General features: G+C 42.3%; 1 protein-coding gene across 1 annotated transcript in view; it reads right to left on the bottom strand.

Moving 5' to 3' along the window:
• Positions 1–9,401: 9,401 nt before the first annotated feature.
• The window catches only part of eepd1 (endonuclease/exonuclease/phosphatase family domain containing 1), a 123,806-nt gene continuing 108,724 nt past the window's right edge, over positions 9,402–24,483 (bottom strand). Inside the window, exons 4-7 of the mRNA XM_069907575.1 lie at positions 24,295–24,429; positions 18,897–19,023; positions 13,685–13,879; positions 9,402–10,531 (exon numbers count right to left, since the gene is read on the bottom strand). Of these exons, the coding sequence (XP_069763676.1) occupies positions 10,332–10,531; positions 13,685–13,879; positions 18,897–19,023; positions 24,295–24,429 (657 nt within the window). The 3' untranslated portion in view covers positions 9,402–10,331. The remainder of the gene's footprint in view (positions 10,532–13,684; positions 13,880–18,896; positions 19,024–24,294; positions 24,430–24,483) is intronic.

Below are 24,483 nucleotides of genomic sequence, written 5' to 3' on the forward strand. Positions count from 1 at the left end.
TAAAGGTAAATTTCTCACTGGCATCCTCTGTAATCACTCCCAACATACAATTGAATCCACTCACTTCTTCTATTGTTTCCAATATCCTTCGATGTCCCTTTCTTCTTTCTCTGTCTAGTTCCCCATCAATAATCTCATGTGTCCACAATGCACAAGCTTTTAAATTAAGTTTGAAATTTAGACATACAGCACGGTAATAGACCCTTCTGACCTACAAGCCTGTGCTGGCCAAATACACCAATTAACCTAGAGCTCCCATACTTTTTTGAAGCTTCTGACCTCATTCCAAGCCTCTCCTTTGACACTCATTTAATCTTGTCCTCAACTCCAAATCACATCCCCCTGCAGCCATCCATCTGAAGGTCTCCACGGTGTCATAATGAAATCAGAAGCCATTTGTTCTGAGGAAGGGCTTATTTAAATTCTGTAAACGAATAGACTATGTGAATTTTTTAAATGAAGAAAGCCTTGGTGCATGAAGCATTAATTTAGTACTATAGGTAAAAGGGCAGGGCTGGGAGCATGACTCGTGATAAAGTAGATAATGGTATTCATGTGGATCAGTTTAAGGACATGTACCTTCACCAATGCTTCAATGAAAACTGTACCTCAATGTTATACAGAGACCAAGTTTCATTGTGGTATTCAAGATGTTGCTCAAGACGGAAATCAAATTCTCCATTTTAGGTAGTTATCATATATATGGTAACAAAAAATATTTTCCTTCATCTGTGTATTTAAATATTTTATACTTCGGTTATAAGAGATGGAGTTTGCTATTTGGCACAGCACAGTTGGCGTAACGCCTTTATGCCTGACTTGATCGGGACTGGGGTTCGAATCCCGTGCTCACTGTAAGGAGTTTGTATAGTCTTCCCATGTTTGCGTGGCTTTTCTCCGGGGGGGTTCCCGTTTCCTCCCATGATTCAAAATGTACCGGCGGTGTAGGTTAATGGAACGTAAATTGGGCGGCACGGACTCATGGGCCGAAAGGGCCGGTTACTTGTTAAAATGTACAAATTTAGCAGTGCTAGTTAGGGTTGTGGCTTCATTGCTGGGGGTGATTAAACATGGTGGAATTCGAAGGTATGGGATCATTATGAATGGGGAACCTGGCACTGGCAGAGCTGTGAAGGTTGAAACTGCTTGGAAGATTCTTGAGAAAATACTTCTGAAGGGAAGTTTGGGGAGACATTGATGGAGAATTTGGTGTAGCACGAGCTACTCACTTTGAAGAAATGCTGCTGTAATCAACTTTGGTTTTCATTACTAGGCTCCAGGGAGAGATTTCTGTTCCCCCTTTCTTCTGATTGAAGATCTCTATTGGTGTTTGGAACATTACATTTTTAAATGATTGATGAGATTTTGTATGGAAAGATAAATCTCTAAAATCTATTGCACATTCATCATTCACTGATAAACTAAAATATTCTGGTTCAATGTCTACAATCTTGTTAAACAATCTCAAATAAAACTTAAAGAAACATATACTTAACCTCAATGAAATTTCAGAAATTCTTCAAAGAATTTTGATCAACTAAACAGATTCTTCTTGAGATTATTTTTTTAACTAGGAGCTGAGTTACAGGGAAAGATTAAGCAGATTAGGACTTTATTCCCTGGCGCTTAGGAGAATGAGGGGACATTTGATAGAGGTTTACAAAATTATGAGGGGTGTAGACAGAGTAAATGCGAGTAGGTTCTTTCCACTTAGATTAGGAGAGATAAATATGAGAGACATGGCTTTAGGGTGAAAGGGGAAAAGTTTAGAGGGAACTTTATCACTCAGAGAGTGGTGGGATTGTGGAACGAATGGCTATCTAATGTGGTAAATGTGGGCTTTTAAAAATAAATTGGATAGATACAAGGATGGGAGAGGTCTGGAGAGTTTTGGAATGGGTGCAGTTCAGTGGGACCGGCAGAATGATATTTTTGGCATAGACTAGAAGGGCCAAATGGCCTGTTTTCTGTGCTGTAGTGTTCTATGGGGTAGTTTAACTCACTCATGTGCACCTTGCATGAGATGTTTTTACCTCAAATCTGTGCTCAATGCAAAATAACAAGCCCTTCTTGTAAAGACTCCCTGAAGGAAGATTTAAAAACACACACACCAATGCTCCAATGAAAACTGTTAATTCTATTAGCTTTACACTTGATGCCATCCAAGATTATTATTAAATCCACCAAATGTAGCTTCTTCAACATCATGTATTCTTCTGTTTGTGTTCCGATTATATCTGCCATTGCTCTGCTTTTAGAAATTCCTATCCAATATATTTTGGTTCATTCTGGCCTGCCACATTCTTCGTCAGTAATTTGCACATTGCTTTTCTAAATCTAGGTTATTTACATTAACTGAACTCAGCAGGTTTCACAGTGTCCATAAGTGGTAAAGATACATAACTGACATTTCGGTCCTGAGCCCTTCTACCCTCCCACCAGTGACAGGATCTATCAGGATCGTCGTGTGAAGAGGGCTCGCAAAATAATTGGGGGCCCCTTCCATCCTGCAACAGAATCTTTCAGTTACTCCGTTCGGGGAAGAGATGCAGGAGTATAAGAGCCAGCGCCACCAGGCTGAGGAACAGCTTCTTTCCACGGGCAGTGAGAATGCGGAACCACTGATCATACAAACCCTCCGTGACCCTACTATTTATTGAACAATAATATTTATTTATTTTAATATTTGTATACAAGTACTGTGCATATGTATCATTTGTTTGTCTGTAGATTTATTCGCACCGAGAACCAGAGAACGCTGTTTCGTCGGGTTGTTCTTCTACAATTGGATGATAAATGAACTTGCTAGCGGTAGTCTCTAAACGCAGCAGATGGTCAGTGCCATTGTGTCTGTATGTGTTTTAGGTCTGGTTGTGTGTCTGCACGTTTTGCACCGAGGACCAGAGAATGCTGTTTCATCAGGAGGTACTTGCGCAATCGGACGACAGTGAACTTGGGCTCAGGCCCGAAACATCGGTAACATATCTTTACCTCCTATGGACTCTGTGAGACCTCCTGAGTTTCTCCAGCACCTCTGTGCTCTTACTGCAATCACAGCACCTGCAGATTTCACGTTGCACTCCGTTGGCCCGTTAGGTGCGGTACTCCTCGTCACTCAGACATAATCCTGCCATTAACACTTCTATGAATTTCTACGGTTTGCTACAATTCACTCGGCTTCCCATTTAACTCATGGCATTTTTCGTCAAGCTTAATTAAAATAAAATGTTGGAAGAACCACGTTGTTCACAGACAGAAGATACAAAACTATCAAAAAGGCTGATGAAAGTTGCACGCATAATTAACTTTAAATATTTAGTTTTCAAATACACTCCTATTTTCTTAGTCTTGCAGAGGCAGAAGGAACAATAGTACTCTTTCAGAAGTTAAACATGGATAAACAGACACAAGGGTTGCTGTATCAATCAAGGATTCCAACACCAGTTAGAAATAAGAGGCTACAAACTCACACCTAATTAAGGTGATCACCCCCATTCATTGTGCCCATGGAATTAATTACTGACATCACTCAGAAGACAGGCCTCAGCTTTTATTCCAAAAACAGCCTGTATTAGGATATGCAAAACAACAGTGAGTATATTAGTTCTATTCTCAGTTTACATCCATGTACCTGTTGAAACTCAAAAAGTCACCTCTCTTCAGTACATTCCAGAGATGCACAAAACTCCAAGGTAAATTCATTCATTTTTGTTGTTGTTCACTCTCTCTCTCTCTTGTTTTATGGAGGTGTGCCACATGGCAACCTCTTCTTTATAATCACATCGCTAAACAGGCACCCACTTCCCCATGGGAGTCATTAGGAAAACCTCAGAAGCAGTCACTCTGCCTGATTTTTCGCAAAATTTTTACACTAATTTCCACACTTGGCGCGGGGAATTTTTTTATAAATAAATTTTGATTACATATATTTATGGCGCATCACTGAAGTGATTCCCTGCTCCAAAAAAGCACTCACACAACCACAAATCTGGGAGAGATAAAAGAAAATGGAGCAGTTAGAGATCAGTAGTTTCCCCATTTTAAAATTACCATTGAATCTGCTGCCAACAATATTTCGTCATGGAATCCAGAGCTATTCCTGTTTGGAAACGTATTTCATGAAGACCACTCACGATTCCAAAGGGTCCCAGTTCATTTTTCTTGCTTGAAGATAAACAATCCCCAGCTTGAAAACAAAGTTCAGGTTTTACTTTTTGGTTTAAGTCATTTTGGCAGTGTGAACGTTTCTGTCAGAGTTAAACACATGGGAGCAGTGGCATACAGGTTTGATTTGATGTACCTGTCTTGTGTTAACCTCCAAAACGGGTTTAAATGGCCAGAAACGGCTTCTACCAAGCTGTAATTGCTTTTTTGTTAATGAAAAAAAAACCTATCCAATAAGTTGATCCATGAGCTTCTAAGAAACAAATCTTAATCTTACCAGAAACAGTGACAAATTCAGAGATGAACTTTCAATCCACAATTTAAATGCAAAGTTCTTCATCTTTGACAAGCACAAAACAATGAAGCATTTAAAAAATACAAAAAAGTTTCTGAAAGTTGTGTCACAAGGGTTGTGAAGAAAAGTTTTGGCATCTTGGCCTTCATAAATCAAAGTATTGAGTTCAGGAGTTGGGATGTTACGGTGAGGTTGTATAAGTTTGTAGTTCTGGTCATCAAACTATAGGAAGGATATCAGTAAGATCAAAAAAATGCAGAGAGGATTTGCTAAGATGCTGCCAGGCCTTCAGGAGTTGAGTTACAGGAAAGGATTAAACAGTTAAGGACTTTATTCCTCAGAGTGTAGAAGAATGAGGGGAGATTTGATAGAGGTTCACAAAAATATGAGGGGTAAAGACAGAGTAAATGTGAGTAGGCTCTTTCCACTTAGAAGAGATAACAAGAGGACATGGCTTTAGGGTGAAAGGGGAAAGGATTAGAGGGAACCTTTTCACTCAGAGAGTGGTGGGAGTGTGAAATGAGTTGCCATCTAATGTGGTAAATGCAAGCTCACTCTAAGTTTTAAAAATTAAGTGGCTAGATACATGGATGGGAACGGTCTAGAGGGTTATGAATGGTCAGTGGGATTAGCTGTATGGTGTTTTCAGCACAGACTAGAAGGGCCAAGTGGCCTGTTTTCTGTGGTGTAGTGTTCTATGGATCAGCAGTTCCTTTGGTAAACAGCAAATGTGAGGTGTGACAGAGATTAGCATCTGCTAGCTGGAATGATGGTGAGGTAAAGACGCTGACTGCAGCTGTCTCATCACCATCTGCAAATTGGTCAAGGCACGGGATGTAAGGTTGTGCTTGTGGCATCACACAGAAATGAGCATGGGTCCTTTAAATACCACCGATTCAGCGGCTAATGAGATTTTTTAAAAACCTAGATGTTCTGCGAAGAAATTATTGTTGTAATTTCAGGCCAGTGAAGATCCCATGCCAGGTAAATTTTGAGTGTTTTACCACCAAAGTTGTCATCTGGGGGAGGTTTAACAATTTTAAACAAAGTGCCTGAAATGAGGAGACATATTTTACTAACCTTTTCTCAACCATCCACAAATGTGTGTAAAATTGAACTGTCCCAAATTGAAAAGAGAAAAAAAAACACTGCAAATCTTAACTAAAAATGGATTACTAAAAGTGTCCTCCATAATGTTCGGGACAAAGACACTTTTTTTTCCCTCTATTTGCCCCTGTGCTCCACAGTTTTAAATTTGTAATCAAACAATTGACATGTATTTGTCCCAGAATTTATGGAGGGCACCATATGTTGGAGAATACTTAGCAGGTAAAGCAACATCCATGGAGAGAGAAACAGACGTAAAATTAATTTTGTTTCTCACAACTCTAGCTTGAAACTATCTTCAACCTGACTATACTTCTTCTAAAAACAAGTTAATGAGAATGAATTTGTGGCTGCAATGGTTCCGGAAGATGTGTTCGTTTTCAATCACATCAGCATTTACTTTGCTAGTGTGACTTTTAAAATTACACTGGACAACAATTATTTTAAAAGGTTTGCTTCCTGAAAAGAAATTGGGGATTATGATAGACAACTTTAAGCTGAACACAAAGATAATTGCTGAATCACTTAGGAAATTGGAGAAACATTAAATTAACTTTTATTGAATTTAGCAGGTTTAATCGCATAATGATGCTGACACTGAGTTAGTTCAACTGGCCTAAAAATATTTTTCTGCTCATTTTCATTCATACTCAGCATCTCATGCCTCTGGTGTCAGTGTCCAATAATAGTTGGCCAGCACTGATGGATTCCAGTTGCCCTGATACCACTTTTGCATGGTCGAAACGTTTCACTGTGTCAGTCACTGACTGCACCACTGACTGACTGCAGCGAAGGAGTCGAAGTGCAAATGCAGAAAATTTATTTTCAATGACCTTTTGCACTTCCTGGTTTTGAATGCTTGAAGTAGACTTCAAATATAACAAAAACCACACATATAGGTTCATGATAGGAAAATTTTAAGGTGATTTTCATGATCGGCAGCCCAAAATCTATAAAACATGTCCAAAAGTGTTGAGGAAACAGCCTTTGTTGGCTGGTGATTTTTTTTGCAGAAGAAAGTTGGTTGTTTTGCTGAAATTTCCTGTTTACTTAAAGCAAAATAGCAGATTTCAGATTTATTGTTAGAAAACATAAATGACATTCACATACAATACTGAAATTCTTTTGTCCTGCGGGCGCAGCAGAATTACCACTAACTGGCAGTGCAAAACAAACTACACAGCGTAAACATGTAAATAAACAAAAGAACTGTAAACAGATAACAAATGTAAACAAACTGACTGCAATACAGAGAAAACAAAAAAGAAAATCAATGAAGTGTACAAGTCAGAGTCCTTAAATGAGTCCCTGATTGCATTTGAGGAGTCTGATGGTGGAGGGGGAGCAGCTGTTCCTGAACCTGGTGGTGCGAGTCTTGTGGCACCTACACCTCTTTCCCGATGGCAGCAGCAAGAACAGAGCACGTGCTGGGTGGTGTGGGTCATCTTTGATTGCTGCTGCTCTCCGACGGCAGCGTTCCCTTTAAATGTACTCAATAGCGGGGAGGGTTTTGCCTGTGAAGTCTTGGGCTGTGTTCACTATTTTTTGGAGGGCTTTACGCTCAGAGGTGCTGGTGTCCCCACACCAGACCGTGATGCAGCCGGTCAACACATTTTCCACCACACCTCTGTAGAAATTTGCCAGGATTTCTGATGTCATACCAAACCTCCGCAAACTCCTGAGGAAGTAGAGGCGCTGACTTCACGATGCCATTGGTATGTTGGGTCCAGGAAAGATTCTCTGAGATAGTGACTTCCAAGAACCTAAATGTTCTCACCCTCTCCACCTCTGATCCCCCAATGATCACTGGATTGTACACCTCTGGCTTTCCTTTCCTGAAGTCAACAATCAGCTCCTTAGTTTTGGTGACATTGAGTGCAAGGTTATTGAATGGTGCACCATTCAGCCAAGTTTTTAATCTCCATCCTGTACACTGACTCATCCCCTTCCTTGACACAACCCACTACCATGGTATCGACGGCAAATTTGTAGATGGTGTTATTGTCATCTCAAGCTACACAGCCGGATGTAAAGTGAGTAGAGCAGGGGCCTTAGAACCCAGCCCTGTGGCAGATTGCAAGGACTACTATTCTTTCATGAGAACAAAACAAAAGACACTTTCAATACCTCCTGAACAAACATTTTGAAAGGCTTTATGGAATAAACTTGCAAGAACTGACACTAAGTACACATGACTGGAAGAGAACTTCAGAATACCCATGGTAACTCACTCACTAAAAGATTTGGAGAAATGGAATGTCACTTAAAATTCTGCAAACGGGAAAATGTCTCATGTCGGCATCTCTTCAGCATTGGGATGTTCAAGTCTGTGTGAAACAGTGCGAGCCTTTTCCAGAATTTGCACTTTAATTCTACTAAGATGAAATAGTTAATGTGGTTAGATATAAAATAGCATAAAGAGCTTTCACGTTCTGGGTCCTCCATTGTAAATAGACTGCAGACAATCTCTCCATCCTGGAGCAGATCGCTGGAACTCCTCTCTCATCTTGCAAACAGCGTTTGGGAAAGGAGACCTCTTGGAGGGCCCAGGATGAATATTCGTTCTTGTACAAGTGGCTGCACATCGGGAGGTTAGTTATGTGGTCCACAGCAACTTGCCTTGTCCAATGCCATTTGTATGATAAAAGAGCTGTTTTGTTCTTGCACCATAGCTATTCTGATATGAACAGTGTTTCAAACTTCTGCACTTTGAGCATGTCCTAGAGTAAAACTTTTTGGTTAGAGGTTAAAAAAAAATTTGGACAAAATATTAAAGGTAAAACTCCCACAACATCCAATGTTATTTTTGTTGAGTGTTATTAAAGTGATTAGTCTCAAATTAAAATTAACTATGTATCAAATTGAATTTTTATGAAAATGCATAGCCATTACTTGGAAATCAAATACAGATTTAGGGATACTGAATTGTGCTCTTGTATTCCACTTGAGAAAATTATTTATAATTTATGTAATAAATATCATTTCTTTTTGAAAATATGGAGCCCATACTTACAATGTGTAGGTTTGAAAATTTGAAGGATCTTATTCCACCAATATCCCTTATCTCCAATATAATGTGAAATGAGATTTTTGTTGGCATTCTCCCTATTTTTTTTTCTTAATGTAAGATTGGGTGGGTGGAGGGGGGGGGGGAGATTGATTATGTTATTTATATCTATATACCACAATGGTATTATTTTTTCAATTTTTCAATGTATTAACTAATAATTGTAGATGTGGTTTTAAAATTCTTAAATAAAATATTTAAAAAAAAACTTCTGCATTTTTGTGTTGATTAAACCAGATAAGAAGGAGAATAATTGGGTGGTCGAAATATCCTCACCTCAACAGCTCAGCAAATTCGGTGATGGCGTAGAAGGAGGCCGGAACTTAGAGGGGGGGAGGGGAGGAAGAGAAATGAGTGGCAATAGGGGGAGAGGAGAAAGTGAACAATCGGGAGGAAAAGAGAAGTTGTAAAATGGATGATTGTAAAGGAGAGACAAAAGCCCTTTTTTTCTAAACGCTTCTCTGCTTTTGCCACTGTTTGCTTTATTTTCCTCCCTTGTGCTTGACAGTTTGCAGTGTTTGCTTTATTTTCCTCCCTTGTGCTTGACAGTTTGCAGGTGGATTCAGCATAACCTCAAAATCCTGAATCACTTCTGGCACCAGTAACCTCTGCGGGAACTCAGTTCTCAAACATTTTCAATTTCCAGCAGATTGTAATGGCCTCTCTCTGTCTTTATGGGGTGCTGATCAACACTAAGTTGCTGATGCCAGTTCCTGCGGAATAAGGCACCTTTATATATTTAACTATAAAGAGCCGGCCACAATATGCTCAGGTTGTTAAATTTATTAATTCTTTAATCAAAATGTGCAATTTCAAAGTACCACACAATCTCATGTTACAAGTGGCGATTATAGTAACAGTCATGATCCGTACCATTAAATGGTCACAGATTCCCACAGGACACAATCAAACGATTGAGTGTCAGACTGTGACAATGGGTCCACTGTGCAAACACCAGTTTACTGCAGATTGTAGGCTTCCCCTTTAACTCCCTGGGTTTGTGTAAAATGTAGATTGCCTCACCAGCCGTGTGATACTTATGTGCAACAGGGTGCAATCGGGGCATAACAAACATTTCCTTTGTCAAAACAAAAAGTATTTTACCATCAGAAGCCCAGTACAAATATACTATTGTTTTTCATTTTATATTTATGAATGCCAGAATAGGAACAAATAAATCCTAAAATTCTGTGCAAAAACAGAAGAAAAAATTCACAAAATAATCTCTGTTCCACTATTTTATGTACAAATTTAACCTTTTCATGTATTACCCGAAGCACTGAATGCCAGCAACAGATGTAACTTTTAATATTGGCTTTCAAATTCAAGCAATGCTAGTGATATCGAATGAAAATAGTGCAGTATTTTGAAGTTTTCCAGAGTGGATGGAGAGACTAAATGCAATCTATTTCACTTTTTTAAAAAAACAAAGTACATTAATAGTGACTTAAATGGCCAAATATTTGGCGTAAAGTGTCATATTCATTTAAAATGTCTCTTCGTTATCCACTTCACCCCCCCCAAAAAATAGCCTATATTCAATTTTTAAAAATCACACGCGCTTATTTGCAGCAGAAATTAACCACATCGCAATTAGAAGCTAATTGTTAAAAGACAGACAAGATTCTTCCACATTCAGTCGCTCACTAGATCCATTGCTGAGTATCTGCTTTGTGATAAACGTCCAGCGCTTGTGTGTCACCGTTCGTCCTTAGTGCTTCCATCTGCTTGCTCAACAATCACAGTGCTGCCATTTCCAAATGCCACTTTACTGCCCAAGTCTTTGACTACGTAAAACTCTGCCCACAATGGGCAGTGGTCAGAGGCAACTCCACCCCATGACCAACAGTCAGGAATCCAGGGATTGGTGAGGCCTTCCCTAACAACACACCAATGACCTTGAGGAAGGAGGTAAAAGGGGAAAAAAAAACACAATTTTAGGAAAAGAACTGACAAAAACAAAAGGAGACAGAGCATCACAATTTATTTTCAGGCATAATTTTAAAAAAAATGCATGTCAAAAGATAAAAACAAATGAGCCCAGGTCGAGTCTCTGGGTCACAATCATAACTAGGAGCAGTGTTAGGGTGAACATGGAAGATTCTCATTGAAATGAAAGGATGAAACACCCCTTTTCCACTGGCACCCTGTCCCAGGAATTAACGGGTTAAGGGTCCAGTGGAAAAGGAAAACAAGTGACGTCAAATCACACAGGGGATTGATGGCCTTGACCCCTACTCATATTCCCAATGTCTGATTAAACCAGTGGGAAAAGGACAATTCCATCCATTCTATTCCATTTGATGGTGGACTCTCTGACCCCCTGGGTTGAGTTGTGTCCAGTGGAAAAGCAGTCAGTGTCCCAGTTAAAGGTGGCCAAGTGAAAACAGCACAAACGGCTTCCTATCCCAGGACACTGCATGGTCAATTAATTGGGATGCCAGTGGAAAATGGGCAAATGGAAGGAGTGTAGAGAGGTTTGATATGAGAAGCTATAGAAAATGATTTATGAAAAAGAAATTGGGAAAAATCTGTGCGCTGAACAGTCAGAAGCATTCATTTTCTGTATCTACCCACATCGTCTCACTCTGTACACACTTCTCATAATTTTTAAATTAAATTTAGACATATAGCACGGTAACAGGCCCTGTTGGCCCACAAGCCCATGCCACCCAATTAACCCACAACCCCCAATACGTTTCAAAGGATGGGAGGAAACTGGTGCCCCCGGGGGAACCAAATGCCGACGCAGGGAGAACGTACAAACTCATTACAGAGAGCATTGAATCTGAACCTGAGTCACTGCCGCTGTAATAACGTTGCGCTGACCAATACGCTCACCATGCCGCCCAAATTAAAGTCATTCATTGCATTGAACATCTGGCAGACAAAAGCTGAAGTAAGTAAAACATAAAGCTGGAGAGATACAGCAGGTCGAACAGTGTCCTTCATGCAGCAAAGATCAAAAAACAGTTAAGTATCTTAACCTTTTCTCTATAAAGGACACTGTTTGACCTGCTGAGTTTCTCCAGCATTGTTATTACTTCAACCATGGTGTCTACAGACTTGTGTGTTACTAAAAGTTGAAGTGAATAATATATATTAATTTTTTAATGTATTATCACATAACAATTAAAGGAGTCTTTGAAGGAACCTTTTTATCTTCAATATATACCCAAACACTATTCATAATTAAAGTAATGGAACATCGACTGTTATCAATGAAAACTACCAAACATTTCATTATTTCTTCTCTGTTAATTAGCTAAAAGCATCACATTCATAACAGCTGGGCATTATATTCCATTTCCAAAGTTCAGCTCCATTTATGGCTTAACCATAAATACTTTCTGATCATGCTCATGGTAAATACCTTCATAGTTGGCTACGTGGTTAACTATGAACCATCCGCTCACCCCCTTCTCATTAGTGGGTGCATATGAAATTTATTGGCAAACGAATGCTTGAGAGGAGAGTGGGAGACAGCTGCTTTCTGGCAATGCTTCAGGTGATGGGAGAGGATTCATGATCTTTCAGATCCTTGCTAACTGTATTCAACTATTTGTAACTGCTGCATACTAGGCTCTGGTACCCTGCTAGGACCTGGAATCTGCCACACACTAGGTCCTGGTACCCTGCTAGGACTTGGTACCCAATCTGCTCCGACCACTGCTGAAAATTCACATCCGCAAGTTGAATGCTTCAGTGGCAGTGAGCAGAAAATATGTGGCTCATCTCCACCTTGAAGCTCGGAGGTCCGATCCCTGCAGAGTTCGGATGGTGACCCATCTGGCCTCCTGCTCTGCCTCTGCACTCAACAATCAACCCAGGGGAGAGGCACAAGTGCACTGTGCTGAGGGTTCAGATGCATTTTGCACCTGGCCGCTTGGCTTTACATCAATCAGGGCTGGTGTAACACATGCGGCCCCATCCAGGAGACTGAACTCATTGGCCTTGATTAAGTATGGGGAAGTTGTTTATTTCCCCTTGTTTGAATTTGTGCTTTTGATGGGATCCGAGGAACTCATGCAAATTTATTTTTTATTGCAATTAAATACTTCTTCATTCTTTACATTTCTTTGCACCATTTTTCAAATCTCTTCTTTAAAAGCCCAGGATATCAGACATGGCAGCCTATGCTTCATCTGGGATCCTTCACTCACTCCACCTCACAGTAGCAGCAGCTTTTTAAAACCACTAGCGGGATGCAGCCCACAACTTCGATCAGATTGGTGGTCCTGGGCATCGAAAGCTCAGGAACGCATTTCCCTAGAAATTGCCCTATGGTGCTACATCATCCTGACGTGGAAATGCACCATCATTCCGACACTGTCGCTGGGTCAAAATTCCTGGAATGCTCTCCCTAATGTCCACACATCAAGGACTGCAGGGGTTCGTGAAGGCAGCTCTCCACTACCTTCTCAAGGGCAATTAGGGCCGGGCAATTAAATGCTGGCTCAGTCTGTAAAGTCTATGACTCTTGTATAAATTTTTAAGAAGCTTTTTGACTGTTACCAGGGTGTTCCAGGATAAGTGGTAGGACCTACCACCTAAGTGCATCACCATTTCACCCTCCCAGAAGACATACAGCACGGTAACAGGCCATTCTGGCCCACGAACCCGATTACACCCAATTAGCCTACATCAATGGTACATTTTGAACGATGGGAAAAAACTGGAGCCCCTGGGGAAAACCCACGCAGACACGGGTAAACACGGGATTTGAACCCCGGTCCCCCTCCTTGGTGCTGTAAAGGCGTTACGCTAACTGCTACGCCAACCGTGCCACCCTGATGTGGCAACTACATATTGTCACGGCATTCCCAGCAACAGACAGACTTAACAAATATAGGCAGATACATGCAAGCGCTGCTATAATAACTCTGCTAGCATCGTGCCAACTGTTTTCCCCCCCACCCCCCCAGAAAAAGGTGCACTCAAATAATTGAATTTAATTAGAATCTAACATACAACTTGTGCAGATCTTAGAACTCCTCAGCTGTAAACTTGTGTCATTCAAACTGCTCTCATCTGATCTGGCCTTAGTGTACCTGAATAGGTCTTCTTGAGTGCACGACTAATCCAGATGTTGTCTGTAGACTTTGACCCCTGAGGGTTCTTAGTGCTGATGTTGGTGAAAGTATTTGCTGGGACACAGTGAAGAAACTTTTCTTTTCGCAGGTGGTCAAAATCATTTGCGTCAGGTGATAGACTGAAGTCTCCCAAAATAATAACATCCTTTTCACCTGAAAACAAAAGGAATAGGCTGCGTTTGAAATGAATACTTTTTTTGAAGTGTTATCCAAGTAATCAATGCTCCCTTCTTATTTTCAGAAACCGCCCGATAAGTCCTCCACAAGAGGCTAATAGCAATGGTCAAAGTTGAACCTCATGGAACTGGAGACGAACTAGTGAGGAAAATTACTGAAGGGCAGGAGAATTAGTGACTGATAACAATTTGGCTGGATTTGTCCCACAGGGCTCTGCTTTAGGGTGTATTTAGGAATTGCTTCGATGAGGGGATAGAAAGATATATCTAAGCTTTTCAATGCAAAGCTGGTGTTGGTGGATGTATTTAGTTACATAAAAGAGGAAACAGACGAGAAAGTTGAAGTAAGTGACCCAATCCAAGGCTACCCTGCAGAGACCACGGAGATTGAACGTAGAACACTTCCAACACAGGGAAAATCTGGAAATGCATGGGAGACATGTGAAAGCACGCATCGACGACAAACCATCACGGACAGTGGTTGGAAACGATTAAAGAAGCAGATTTTAAATTTAGATCAGAGGCACCAAAATCACTAATTTTATTTTGCACCATCTGAGACCATGCAGTATGTCTAAATGAAATGAAACCTTTGAAAAAGATGCATTGTCCAGTGTAACATCACTTCATTTGACTGGTTCTAATTTGACTTTATTGCAGGGTGGGGGGAGGAGAAAGGAGGACCTCAAGTGAATAAAAGTGACTAAAGAAAGCAAGAGCACAGAAGTAGAGCAGATTTAAGAAGTAACAGTCAGATATGTGGATAAGAAAGGCGAAAAGGATATGGACAAAATGAAGGGCGTTGGATGGCCCAGAATGCCAATTTGGAGATGGGCTGAAGGGTCTATTCTGTGCTGTATGGTGCTATAGACACTTTCAGGTAGACCAAATGCTCGGAAAGGCAGAGGTTCTTTGTCCTTATGGCTAAAGACCTGCCTTCCTGAATGAGCTGTGGCTGGCGCCGAGGTGTTGATTCCAACCGTTCTCAGGGAAAGATAATAGGCGATCCACTGCCTCACATGAATGTACAGGTGCTGCAAGCAGCTGGTTAGGAGTGGACTGATGATGCTGTCAGCCCATGACCCATCTCCCCACTCACCTCTCTCGCTCGGAGGCAGGGGCTGTGGGCAGCGGGAGCCCTTGGGGCAGTGGGAGTTGCCCGTGGGGGAGCTGTCAGCAGGGGCCGTTGAGGCAGCGATGGACCGGCGGGGAAGTGATGGACTGGCAGGGCAGTCGGGGCAGCGGGGGCCGTCAGGGGGTGGCTGATGCAGGCTGGGACAGCTACACTGGGCTTCTTTGGCCTTCAGGGCTGCTCTCTGAGGCTCAAAACATGGCCACGCAATGACCATCTTCCCTACCCGTAATCCCCTACGCAGCTGGAACTGTTTTGGGAACTACAGAGCTGTTTCAGTGCCTGGGGGAATTATGGGTAGGGAAGACAGCCATTGCCCTGCCGCAAATTTATAAAGGGTGGTGCTACGGCACCAGTCGCCCTGCCTCTGTCTGCTCCAGAGGGCGCCTCTGGATATGAATGGGCCACTGCAGCAGCCTTTTAGGCAAGTTCTTAGTTTTCCATCTGCTCCTGTAGCTGGCCTCAAGGCGGAGGCCCCTCCAGGTAGTTCTGCTATTTAATATCACAGCTGATCTAATCATGACTTCAACTTTCTCACACTTTCCCTGTTACCTATGGACATGCAGTATATTTCCTATCCTGATATGCAGCATCATGGATCTTGGAATATCACAAGGAGCACTGGCCAAGGGGTGACCATAGCATGGATATACCTGTATATCTGTACACCTGTATCCAGGCAGCAAGGATCAGATTGAAAGGAGAGATTTTTTTTACATTTTGATCTTTAATCTGGATATCCAGGAACGGGAGGAATCCAGAACGCCCGGAAGAGGATGCTACGAGGGTGCAGAGTGATTTGGACAAGTTAGGCAAGTGGGCCAAGACAAGGCAGATACAATATCATGTGGATAAATGCAAGGTTATCCACTTTGGAGGTAAGAACAGGAAAGAGGACTATTATCTAAATGGTATCTGTTTAGGAAAAGGGGAGATACAAAGAGACTTGGGTGTTGTTGTGCATCAGTCATTGAAAGTGTGCGCACAGGTGCAACAGGCAATTCTATGTTGTCATTCATAGCAAGTGGATTTGAGTCCAGGAGAACAGAGATCCTGCTGCAGCTGTACAGGGCCTTGGTGAGACCACATCTGGAGAACTGTGTGCAGTTTTGGTCTCCTTATCTGAGGAAGGACATCCTCACCATGGAGGGGGTGCAGAGAAGGTTCACTAGACTGATACCAGGGATGAAAGGACTTGCATAAGATGAAAGGTTGGATGGACTAGGCTTGTTTTCTCTGGTATTTAGAAGCCTGAGGGGGGTACTTTTAGAAACATATAAAATTCTTAAGGGTTGAGACAGACGAGACGCAGGTAAGTTGTTTCCAATGCTGGGAAAAACCAGAACCAGGGGTCACAGTTTAAGGGTAAGGGGGAAGTTTTTTTAGGCCTGAGATGAGGAAATATTTCTTCTCTTAAAGAGTGGTGGCTCGTTGCCACAGGAAGTAGTTGAGGCCGGTTCCTTGTCAATATTTAGGAGTAGGTTAGATTTGGCCCTTGTGGCTAAGGGGATCAAGGGGTATGGGGAGAAGGCAGGAACGGGATACTGATCAGCCATGATCATATTGAATGGCGGTGTAGGCTTGAAGGGCCAAATGGCCTACTCTGGAACCTATTTTCCTATGTTTCTATGAAACCCACGCAGGCACAGGAAACGTACAAACTCGTTATAGACAGCGCCGGATTTGAATCCAGGTCGCTGGCACTGTAGCCCTGTTGCGCTAACTGTGTTGCCATGAAGGATTATAGTCCTAAATATTCCTGGGCAGTGATTCCACAGAACTTTTTAAAATTGTTAAGACAATCAACCAGGTAGTATAGATGGAGTGAAACCATTTCTGCTGCAATGGGAGTCTCGGAAAATTAGAGCTCACACTTCCAACAGCTGAGATAGGAAATCTTTCCATGTATTGAAGGTGGTAGAAATTTAGACTTTCCGCTGCAAATGGCAATTGATGTTAGGTCCATTGTTAATTAAATTCAACCTTCAGGAATCAAACCCAGGGAAAAAGGCAAGGTTGTGGATTGTACTGATCGAGGGAGTTCTCTGTACTTATCCTAACCTTATTCACAACACCTTGCAGTTTAACAAATTGTTTCAGTGGCGGGTGCAGGTAGAGGATGGAGAATCACTTTAAATTTAAATTTATTTTGGCATACAGACCTACAGCACGGTAACAGGCCATTTTGGCCCACAAGTCCATGCAGCCCAATTACACCCAATTAGCCTACACCCCCAACACTTTTTGAATTGGGAGCCCCCGGGGAATACCCACGCAGGCACGGGGAGAACGTGCAAACTCCTTGCAGGCAACGCAGGATTCTAACCCCAATCCCACACTGGCGCTGTAACAGCATTGCACTCACTGCTACGCCGTTAGCCGGCAAAAGAATCAGCGGCGAGACGAGAAAATCCACAGCAAGGTGATATAATCTGGGATGAACTCCCAAAGCTTGCTGGAGTCAGCTTCGAGAGTGACTTTCAAAAAAGGGAACTGAACAAATGCTGGAAATGGGACCACATTTTGAAGCAATACACAAAGGTGCTGGAGAAAGGCACCATCCATGAGAAGCAAAGAGCAGCCAACATTTCAGGCCTGGGGCCTTCGAAGGGCAGAGGGTGTGGGTGAGGGGGAGGTGTAACCCCACTAGAGAAACCAAACCCACACATCTCATCAGAATCCAGCAGCTTCAGCTCCTTCAGCAAATTTGTGTTGGTTACAATAAAATCCCCATTATCCAGAATTCAAGCAACCAGCAAAAGAAAAAAATCGATGAAATAGGAAAACATACGAAAGGTTAAAATTGGTGCCTCCCCAGGGGTCAGCTCGCCAATTACACGACACACCATCTCGAGCAACCGGCAGATTCACTTATCCGGCATCTGCTAATCCCCACAGGTGTCGGAATCCGAGGGTTTTACTCTATATAGGGGCAGTGATTGATCCTGCATTTCTGTAGCACCTTTTGATAATCTCAGGAGGCCACGGAGCATTTTGCAGACAGGTACGTAACAGCCGATGTGTAAAAAAAACATACTTTCAAGCCCCAGCAGAGTGAAACCGACAGCCAATCTGCCTTCCTCACAGCTGTTATGGATAAAATTATTAGTCAACACACCCAGAAAACAAACAGCTATTCTTCCATAAATTTGAAGGTAACCTTTTGCAACTAGTTTCCGTCCCTTTTAAAGAGACAAATGAGATAAAGTTGGGACAACAATCACTGGGGAGGAAAAGTTTAATATATTGTATATTTAAAATGTTACTATGTATATTTTTGAAAAAAAAATCAAAAATAAAATATGCAAAAAAAAATCACTGCTGTACAGCCTTAATCAGGAGTCGCTTTTATAACAATACAATGACCTTGTGTTTTCCAAAGGCTTTAACTTTCACAACTGACATAACATTAACTGCTAATTAAACTAAAGAGCGCAAACATTACCTCTGTTGAGGTTTGTCCCCTGCCACCAACATTCAGGTCAGAGCCGGATTAAAGCCCAAAGCGCAGCCCAACAACGGTTCCCCCTCGACCCTTCCGTTGTCCAACTGACAAGACTCAGTGAATGCTGAATGTGAAATAATAGATTAAAAATTCTGTTTTCCTCCAGGCCAGACCCCACAACTATATTAAATATATGTTTATTTTTCACCCTAGTTCAGCTGCACCGTGGTAAACCCGGCCCCGGAAAAAGCTCCATGGTGACCCCTTCCCCAACCATTTTGCTTAATGGTTAATTCCCCACCTGATTCAGGTAGAATGTGAGTATGAAAGCATTGGCCATGAATTAAGCCACAGAAGGTGGCTGGCATTTGATCGTACGAACTAAATGTCCTCAAGAAAATGAGTGCAGCACCATACCTTTAAGAGCTTTTTGAAGAGTGTCTGTAAACAGAGAGAATTTATGGGCATCTGAATGAGATTTCCCTCCCTCGCCAACGGCTCCTTTCAGATGGACGTTTACCAAAGTCAGATCCACGGTTCCAATCTGCTGAGAAGTCACAGTGATAGGATGAGAGAGTAGAGGCGACTACTACACAAATCAAACAGCTCTGGTCACCTTATTATAAGAAGGATGTGGAAGCTGTGGAGAGGGTGCAGAGATTTACTACGATGCTGCCTGAATTGGAAAACAAGTTTCATGAGGCAAGGTTAGCAGAGGAGCTGGGACTTTTCTCTTTGGATGAGAGGTGACTTAATAGAGGTCTACAAGATTCGGAGAGGCATGGATAGGGTAGACAGCTAACACCCATTTCCCAGGGCAGGATCAGCAAACACCAGGGGACGTTTGTAGAAAGTGAAGGGAGGGAAGTTTAGGGGAGACATCAGGGGTATGTTGTGGGTTGTGGGAGCCTGGAATGCCTTGCCAGGGGTTGGTGGTGGAGGCTGAAACATAAGAGACATTAAACACATAGATGGAAGAAGAACAGAGGGCTACGGGGTAGGGAGGGTTTAGTACTTTTTTTTTAAAAGGATTATACATGAGCTGGCACTACATCGAGGGCCGAAGGGCCTGTACTGCGCTGTAGTGTTCTCTGTTTAACCCCAATCTTTGGGACACTCCAGAGTCTCCAGGAGTTCACAGTTATCCACTGGTACCTAGTTGCAAGAACCAATACAGAAAATCTTCTTTTTAAATTGCACATTTTTCAATATATTTAAAAGATACATTTACTGTAATGGCCATTTCACATTATTTTGTAAATTCTTGTACCACAATGTTAACCATGGAAGAAAGTGGTGTTTAAATGTTAATTAATTATTCAGTAAATCCATTTAATAATCAAAAAAGAAAATTGATTTTAAAAATTTTTTAAAACTTTGGCTTTAAAAAAAATTCCCGCCTTCTTTTATTTTGAAGTTCCATTTAAACCTCCTTTCAGAAATGAGGGAGAGGCTTTCAGAATGGGGGTGCAAAGAAGGTCATTGATGGAAACCAAGAATACACCCCTCCACAGCTCGCAAACCTATAAATGGCCAGATTTCTATCAGAATTTATATCCGAGATGATTTGGAAAGACAAATTCAAACCTCAACATCAAAAAAGGAAATGGTGAGGAGGACCAAACAAACACATTTGGACAGGTTCATGGGTAGGAGACGTTTACACCAGCCATTCTCAACCCCCTTTTTTTGGCTCAGTCCCTTCTAGGACTCTGGTCAAAGTTTCTGGGCCCCCTTCCCTGTGAAGCAGTCAAGTTTCATTGGTTTCTTCAGTACTTCTCTCCTGCCAACTACATAAAGTGTTTTAGAGGGTAGAAGGAAATCAGAGGACGTGGAGAAAACCCATGCTGCATCCTAGGGTGCTTAAAGAGGTGGCTATGGAAATTGTGGAGGCACTGGTCGACATTTTCCAAAGTTCCATAGATTCCGGGGAGGTCCCTGAGGATTGGAGAGTGGCTGATGTGGTGCCGCTTTTTAAGAAAGGAGGGAGGGAGAAAACGGGAAATTATAGACCGGTTAGCCTGACATCAGTGGTGGGGAAGATATTGGAGTCCATCATAAAAGGAGAAATAGCAGAACACTTAGTCAGTAATAATAGTATAAGGGCTAGTCAGCATGGATTCCTTAAGGGTAAGTCATGCTTGACTAACCTTCTGGAATTTTTTGAGGATGTGACAAAGAGGGTGGACTCGGGAGAGCCAGTGGATGTGGTGTATTTGGACTTCCAGAAGGCCTTTCATAAGGTACCGCACGGGACTCTAGTGGGCAAGATCAGGGAGCATGGTATTGGAGGTAAGGTGCTGACATGGATAGGAAATTGGTTAAGAGATAGGAAACAAAGGGTTGGAGTAAATGGGTCTTTTTCAGAATGGCAGGATGTGACGAGTGGAGTGCCTCAGGGATCGGTGTTGGGTCCTTAGTTGTTTGTAATTTATGTTAATGATTTGGATGAGGGGATTATAAATAACATGAGCAAATTTGCAGATGACACTAAACTGGGTGGTGGTGTGGCATTGGACAGGCTGGAGGAGTGGGCAGCTAAATGGAAGATGAATTTCAATGTGAACAAATGTGAGGTTATTCATTTTGGGGGAAGTAATAGGAAAGCTGAGTATTATTTAAATGGAGACAAGCTAGGGAGTGGGGAAGTGCAAATGGATCTGGGTGTACTTGTTCACCGGTCTCTGAAGGCTAGCATGCAGGTTCAGAAAGCTGTGAAGAAGGCAAATGGAATGTTGGCTTTCATAAAGAGGGGATTGGAGTATAGGAACAGAGACGCCCTTCTGCAGTTATACAGGGCCCTGGTGAGACCCCACCTGGAGTATTGCGTCCAGTTCTGGTCTCCAAACTTGAGGAAGGACATACTAGCTATAGAGGGTGTGCAGCGCAGATTTACAAGGTTAGTTCCAGGGATGGCGGGGTTGTCATATGCAGCAAGGCTAGAAAAACTGGACTTGTATCCATTGGAGTTTAGAAGGATGAGGGGGGACATGATTGAGGTATACAAAATCATCAGGGGGATAGACAAGGTGAAGTCTGATTACTTGTTCCCAATGATGGGGGAGATGAGGACTAGAGGGCATAGTTTAAGAATACAGGGTAGGCCCTTTAGGACGGAGATGAGAAAGCATTTTTTTTACCCAGAGAAGTGTGAATCTGTGAAATGCTCTGCCACAGAGGGTGGTAGAGGCGGATTCGCTGACTATGTTCAAAAGAGAGTTAGATAAGACTCTTGTGGGTAACGGAGTTAAGGGTTATGGGGATAAGGCTGGAAAGGGGTACTGATGGTCATGATCAGCCATGATCTAAAATGGCGGTGCTGGCCCGACGGGCCAAATGGCCTACTCCAGCTCCTATTGTCTATTGTCTAATAGCAGAAATGTGAAAGCACCTCACAGGCAATGGGGGATTTGAACCTGGGCCGCTGGCACTGTAATGGCATTGTTATAACTACTAAATTTAAATTTAAGGCCCCTTCGGCCAACGAGCCCGTGCCGCCCAATTACATCCAATGGACCTACATCTCAGGTATGTTTTGAAGAGTGGGAGGAAACTGGAGCCCCCTGGGAAAAGCCCATGCAGATACGGGGAGAATGTACAAACTCTTTACAGACAGCATGGGATTCGAACCCCGGTCCCGATTGCTAACCGCTACTACGCTAACTGTGTCGCTGAAGTACAACTTTATTTACAACTATTTTCATGATAAATTAAGTTGAATTAGACAAAAATGACACGAAGATAACTTCACCTGGAACACAGATGACATCTTCTGCCCTACCGCACCAAAGTTCAAAGTTCAGATTTATTGTCAGAGATATCATATGTGACATCACATACAGCACTGAGCTGCCCAGCTCCTATCCTGACCTCAGGTGATGCACATGAGGCATCCTGAGACTGGATGCTTGGGGTTCCCTTTCACTTCCCAAATGTGGGCTGGAATGTTCATTGTGACTGTGAATACTGCTTAAAGAGGCATAAGAATCACAGTGGACCTGGTGGTCAGGTCAGGCTACCAAGAAAGAAAGCAAAGGGGATTGAGACTGGTGGGATCGCTCTACTGGGGGAATGGCATGAACCTTATGAGCTGAGTGACCTCCTGCTGCATCATAACAGCCAAGAAAGACTCTATAACTATCCAAATAAAATCCTGCTGCTGCTAGACATTTAAAGATGTAGGGTTGCAGTATGTTCCATAATGGAGGTCCCATGACACTGGACAACAAACATTTTGCTTCTTGAACACTTGGGTGTATTTAACGGATTTTGAGCTGCTGATCATGAAAATCACCTTAAAAAATTTCCTATCATGTACTGTATGTTTCTAGATACAACCTATTTTTATGATTTCCTCTCATATTTTAAGTCCACTTCATGAGACAAAATCACGAAGTGCAACATGTCTTTGAAAATTAATTTCCTGGATTCACATTGGACTCCTTCCCGGCTGATCTTGGTGCAGTCAGTGACGAACACGGTGAAAGGTTTTCACCAGGACATTGTGACCATGGAAAAGCGGTCTCAGGGCAACTGGAATCCATCAATGCTGGCTGACTATTGTTGGGTGTTGACATGAGAGGCATCAGATGCTGAGTGCAAACGAAAATCAGCGGCAAAACATTTTTAGGGCAGTTGAACTAACGCAATGTGCCAGCATCATTACGCGATTAAACATGCTAAATTAAATAAAAGTTAATTTAATGTTTCTCCAATTTCTTACATGATACAGTAAATCTAAAATGATCTTTGTACCCAGCTTGAAGTTGTTTATTATAACTCTTTTTTTTCAGGAAGCAAACCTTTTGAAAAAAAATTGTTGTCCAGTGTTATAATATCTGGGATGATGCTTCAGTGCAGAACAAAGGCAGAGCAGCACTGTCAAAAACACATCCTTTCAGGTGAGACGCTAATGGTCCTTACTCAAGAAGAAACATTGCCATCTTGAGTCAAAGAACAGCCTGGAGCTCCCATGTCATTCAGAGAAGGCAAGGACCATCGGGCCCTTTCTCGGCAACATCTCTCTTGTTTGCAACTTGTGAGCTGCAAGTTTGCGCGTGCTGCCTCTCACACTCTAACCCCACACTTGGCCGAATGCAAAGGTCGAGATTTCTGAGACTGGAAAATTACACTTCATGGGTGGATCATCTCCCCCGATTGGTTGCTCTGGTGAATAAAGTATCTGCAATCTTTCTTCCCAAGTTTTGTAAAAGTATCAGTTTAAAAAGAAAACTCATCACAAACCATGGCAAGAGAGATTTCACCCGTTCATGCATCAGCGAGTTTCTTTAGCTCTGTGTGGATCAGCCAAGGTTACAGACAAAAGAGTTTAAAACTTTTCTCAAAGATGTTCAATGAGGTAATGTTCCCTGAGCTTATTAAAGAATTCTGCAATGCCTACAATGCATATTTAATTATCCACTGTAACTCCACTTAAATCAACAAAACAAGGAGTTCATAGAGTGTCTGAACTGTTGGCCATTCTGGTTCACAAGAGGTCACTGCCTGCTAGCCTGTGCTCCTCCCCCTGCCCCTTCTTCCCTCCTACTCCAACACCCTCCCCCCACCTTTTTACTCATGGGGCCAACCTGCTTTTTGCTCATAATTTGACAAAGGGCCTGAAATGTTGGTTAAGTATCTTTGCTTCCTATGGACGCTGCGTGACCTGCTGAGTTTCTCCAGCACTTTTGTGCATTAATGGCCATGACTGCTTGCTGTTGAGTGGGTTTGATCCAGTTCTCATGAAGCTGGCAGGAGCTCTTCCTGATTCCCATAGGAGCAGGGGGTGTGAAATAAGCAGGAAGAAAGCATTCACCTTAAAACGTGCAAGATAAGGCCTCGAGGCATCAGGCCTCCCATTCCCATTGGTCTGTATGCTGTCCAGTAGGAAGGACGATTTCATTTCTATTCCTGCACCGCTGTCCCAAAGATAACCAGCATACTCTTCACTCTGGTAAGGAATAAAAGTCAAATTCAAACACAAACATTCAATCATTGCCTTGGA

This window comes from Narcine bancroftii, chromosome 1, assembly GCF_036971445.1.
Source record: "Narcine bancroftii isolate sNarBan1 chromosome 1, sNarBan1.hap1, whole genome shotgun sequence".
Taxonomy (NCBI): Eukaryota; Metazoa; Chordata; class Chondrichthyes; order Torpediniformes; family Narcinidae; genus Narcine; species Narcine bancroftii.